Source organism: Eriocheir sinensis, unplaced genomic scaffold (genome assembly GCF_024679095.1).
Source record: "Eriocheir sinensis breed Jianghai 21 unplaced genomic scaffold, ASM2467909v1 Scaffold182, whole genome shotgun sequence".
Lineage (NCBI taxonomy): Eukaryota > Metazoa > Arthropoda > Malacostraca > Decapoda > Varunidae > Eriocheir > Eriocheir sinensis.
Window position 1 is genome coordinate 92,753 of NW_026111206.1, and position 5,000 is coordinate 97,752.

General features: G+C 44.9%; 1 protein-coding gene across 1 annotated transcript in view; it reads left to right on the forward strand.

Annotated features, from left to right (window-relative positions):
• The first annotated feature begins 4,962 nt into the window (after window positions 1–4,962).
• LOC126990628 (uncharacterized) overlaps window positions 4,963–5,000 on the forward strand; it is a 19,555-nt gene continuing 19,517 nt past the window's right edge. The window contains exon 1 of the mRNA XM_050849311.1: window positions 4,963–5,000. This exon is cut by the window's right edge and continues 20 nt beyond it. Coding sequence (XP_050705268.1) covers window positions 4,963–5,000 — 38 coding nt within the window.

Here is a 5,000-nt window from a genome sequence, read left to right on the forward strand (position 1 = left end):
GAGAGAGAGAGAGAGAGAGAGAGAGAGAGAGAGAGAGAGAGAGAGAGAGAGAGAGAGAGAGAGAGAGAGAGAGAGAGAGAGAGAGAGAGAGAGAGAGAGAGAGAGGAGTGGGGTGGTGATGGTGACGGAAGAGAGAAGGTAATAATGATGGAGAGGATGTAGGAGGTGGTTCTATATCGTGGTTTTGGAAGGAGAAGGAGGAGGAGGAATAGGAGGAGGAAGAGGAAAGGAGAAGGGATGCTGTTAACGGGCTGAGAGTGAAGATTAAGGTCCTGATGGCGGTGGATATGAAGAGGGAGGGAAGGGTGACGAGGGCGAATATGCAGGTGGAAGTGTACCAGTGAAGAAGGGTGACAAATGGGATGAGAATGTAGGTGGTGTTAGTGATGGTGTTGATGATAAAGAGGGAGAGAAATGTCAGGAAGGGAAGAATGGAGACAGAATTGGAGGTGGCTGGGAAAGGGAGGCAGAGGCGGAGAAGGGGAATGGAAGAAGGAAAGGGGAAGGAAGGGAACGTTGCTTACAGGGGTGGAGAATGGGGAATGAAGCCGCCAAGGGGATGGATGACAAGGGGTGAAGGGGGGTGAGGGGAGTGTCGAAATGGAGGGGAGACGAAAGGGAAGTGAAGAAATGAAAAAGAGTTGAGAGAGGAGTGTAGAAATGTGAAGGAGTTGAGAGGTGAGAGTATAAATGTGAAGGAGTTGAGAGAGGAGAGAAGAAATGGGGAGCGTTGGCAGGGGAGTGTTGAAATTGAGGTGAGTTGAGAGGGGAGATTAGTAGTGATAGAGGAAGGGCAATAGGAGATGGAGGTGATGGACTGAGCCGGTGATGGAAGAGGATCAGTTAAGGGAAGGAGGGAAGGAGGAGGGAGGGAGAGATGAAACGTTAGGATATTAAACGGGAGGTATATGAAGGCTGTTGTTGTTGTTGTTGGTGGTGGTGGTGGTGGTGAACATGTTGAGGGATTTTTAGGACCGTTGTTTTTGTTGTTTTTGTTGATGCTGGTGCTGATGTTAATGACTGGGATGATTGAGCGCGAGGCAGGGATGATGATGATGATGATGATGATGATGATGAGTTCGCTTGAATTTCTTAGCAGTTATTTCTAGTCCTCGGGTTGGTTTGGAATAGTAGTGATCGACGTTACCGCACAAATATATAATCGTCAAACTACAACGAACGCAACAAAACGACGCTGACAACTTTAAGAGTACAATGACACGGAATATGACAACGTAGATCCGCAGTACATTCCACATTCTTCATGCCTCGAGCTGCCAACGGGAACATCACACGAGCCGTATCTGCATCGGAGTCAGCGGCATCATAAAGCATACCCCGTGTCGCAGCGTGTGGGAGGATTGCAAGTCACGTGACACAAAAGCATATCGCCGCCTCTAAGCAGGGCGACACGCAGCGGTGCCAAGTTATCGTACTCATCGCATTTCACTTTCGTAGTTGCTGACCGATAACTATAACAACAAAGAACGAAAAACATCAATATTCAACAGTTTTAGCACTAACTTTGATTTTCTCACGTTACTTGTGTAGGTACGAGAGTTTGAGGCATAAAAATGATAGATACGATATGTGGTTACTACGATAATTTGGCAACCCTGGCTACACGGCCGCACGGTTATAAAAAGGCATAAAAGGCAGAGCAAGCAGGGCGGAAAAAAGTCATAAATAGAAAAACTTGCCAAATTAAAGGTCGTTAGCAGCGTCAAACGAACCCAGACCTCTTTTGACCACACAACCATAAACACACAAAAATTACCTTCATAAAAAAGCCGATTAAGCGTGCAGCCATGACGCGTCGACCCGCACAGCCACTCGATAAAATTTATGTTGCCTTCACTCCTTCCCATCCTCCTCCCTCAACCTCACCCCTAATCTTCCCTCCCTCACCCTCCTACCGACGAGTGTTGCAAAAATCACACTCATAACTAATTCAAACCGCAAAAATCTCCCCGGACAGTGTTCCAAATCAACAAAAGACTCACGAACACCTCGCAGGATAAAAAAAAAAAAAAAAGCTCTAACAAAACTCCCGCAGCCAAAAACCTAACTGACAAAATGCTCACCAACAAGTAGGCAACCACATGCCACGGACAAAACCCCACGAATAAGCAAAACATCCAGACAAGAGAAATTACGTACATGAGCCAACCACTACACAAAAATAACACGGACACAATCACCTCCGACAAAACTCCACTGACAAAAAAAAAAACCACCCACAGACATCATCCCTTCGATTAAAGCGCAAACAGGGATGCAGACAAACCCCTTCATCTTCAGTGATCTCGAGTCAGGTAAGCCAGGTAGGTGCCGGACCAGGTGTGTTCCGGTGAGTTTTGTCTACCTTCAACACCCTATACCCCCCCCCCCCCCTCCCCGACACAACATACAACAAAGCAAACAAAAGCCACAAACATCCTCGGCTACAAGGTCCCACACTTATAAACCCAAGCTATCAGTCCATCCCTCTCGTCCAAGGAGTCGAGAGGGTCACTGAAAATCAAAATCGCTAAGAATATTGAGTTACTCCTTCAAGCACACGTTTTCCCGGTTGATTTTGTTGGATTCCACTAGAGGGTGACACTGTATCGGCCTCACAGCTTTGCCAGTGGATCACCTCCCACCCACCTCACCCAACCCCATACCGCCTATCAAAAACCACCACCCTATCCCACTCCATACCCACTACACATTTACCGCAGTTTCCCCCTAAAACAATGGCCGATACCTCTACCCTTCTCTCCTATTTACCCATTCTAACTGCAAATGCTAACTACATCCTTACCCCTGAAACTGATAAATGCTGCCTTCCTTTCACCTATACCATACATTTTTCCTTCCTGCTTTCCTACCTCTCTCTCATGCATCCTCTAGCTAGCATTATAAGCTTCAAATCTCGCCCTCCTTAATTCCCTCTCTCTTGCAAACCTGAAAGCTAGCATTACAAACTTCAAATCTCTCTCACACATCTTCTAGTCTGCACCTCAAACGTCATCTTAGTTTTTTACGCAACTCCAACTTCCTCCCTCCTTACCTCTCTCTTACACTCCCAAACTCCAGAGCCTCTCAGAATACATGGCCCAGAACAGAGATAAACAGACAACCATGATGAGGACGAATCACAGGTGGACCCAAGTCGTACCGTCCTCTCATTAACTACCTGATCCCACACACTGAAGCGCAAACAATAATGAGGCCAAGTGAGGGGCGGCAGAGAGGAACGACCACGGAAAAGAAACATGGGGTTTGCTGCTCCGTTGAAAGACAAGGCTAATACAATACCATCATCGTCATCATCATCGTTTCTGTCCTGTGATTCTGGTTTCCGATTTCAGTGTGGACAATTACGCTTCCTGTGAGTTAAGTTTTTTTTTTTTTTAATATTAGAGGAGTATGAAGACGCCTCCGTAGCCAGAGCTGATCACTGCATTTCGAAGTCTTCCTCAGACTATTCTTTATTAGCACACAATATCACGGTCTTTTTTTTATATTTTGTTTGTTTGTTTTCCTTTTACTTTACCTCTTGCACCGTTAATAAAAACACACTAGAGAGTATACAGGCGTGATAATCCAAACAGACAGACAGACAGACAAAAAACATGAGGTCCAGCACTAACCATCTGCCTCCTAAACGCTTGCCATTCACTATTCACTAAACTTGATCTTTTGGGAGGGTTGGGAGAGCATCTTTTCTTTGCCATTCGTCTCTTCTCTTTATAGTATAGTGTCTTGGGGTATTTCTTCTTATAATGTCTTCATCCCTACGTCTATCTCACTTACAATAGAAAAAAAAAGGAAATTCAAGCTGCTTCCACAGATATAGGTCTTGCAGTGTATAGAAAAGCTAAAAGACTTAATCAATACATAAATAAGGTGATAGTAAAGCAGAATTCAATATGCATACACACACAGACGGTCTACCATTTCAATACCACAAAGACAAGACTCAACTTCCTCTAACAGACTAAACGTTCGTGATTTATTAGTCCACTCCGCCGGGGACGAAACGTAAAGTGACAAATAGGCTGCTCACTGTGATACATGAGCAAACGTTCCACTAACCTCCCGTCAGTATGTTCCCTGTTCCACATTTCCTTTTCAGCCACTTCACCTGTTTGTCTATAAGTAACCCTTCCTTCTCGCACTCTTTAAAATTTTGATCCTTCTTCTCCTTCTCTGACTCCTTCTTTACCTTCTCCTCCTTCTCTTTATCTTCCTTCTCCACCTCCTCTTCTTCTCTGTTTGCATTCCTTCCCGTCTCACGTTAATCTCTTTCATTTTGGTTACATTCTCCTCCTCCTCCACCTCCACTACCTCCACCTTCTCCTCCTCCTCCTTCATTTTTTTCCCTTTGTTCTCACCTTTCCTTCCCTCCTTCCTACCTCTCCTCCCTTCATCCCTCCTCCCGTTCTGTCATCTCGTAACCTTAGCTCACCTCCCTTGATCCTCTTCCCTCGCTTCATCCCATAACCCAGAAGTCTCTCAAAAATTCCTCGCTTCATCTCAGTTCCATAAGAAAGGCGATCACGGCCTCATCTCAGTAATGATCTTGATAATTAGCCCAGACGATGGCAGACTAGACTATGTGAAGCAGCCGGTAATGAAAAGCCAGGTAAGGTGAATGATTTTGTGAGAGATAGATAGATAGAGAGAGAGAGATAGAGAGATAGATAGATAGAGGGAGAGAGAGTCATTAAAGTCGAGTTAAAAATAATGGAAAGCAATAAAAAGGAGACAGGTGATAATGGAGGAATTTAAATGGATGAGGGGTTTTTTTTTGTGTGTGTCTGCGTGTGTCTGCGTGTGTCTGCGTGTGCCTGTCTGCCTGTCTGTCTGTCTGTCTGTCTGTGAGCCTGTGTCTGTCTGTAACCCCGCAGAGATTAATAGAAATAAAAGTTTAACTGAAATATGATACGGAAAGGATAAATAAAAATCTCGAAAATGGTAACAGGAAGTGACTTTACAAGAAAGAAGAAAAA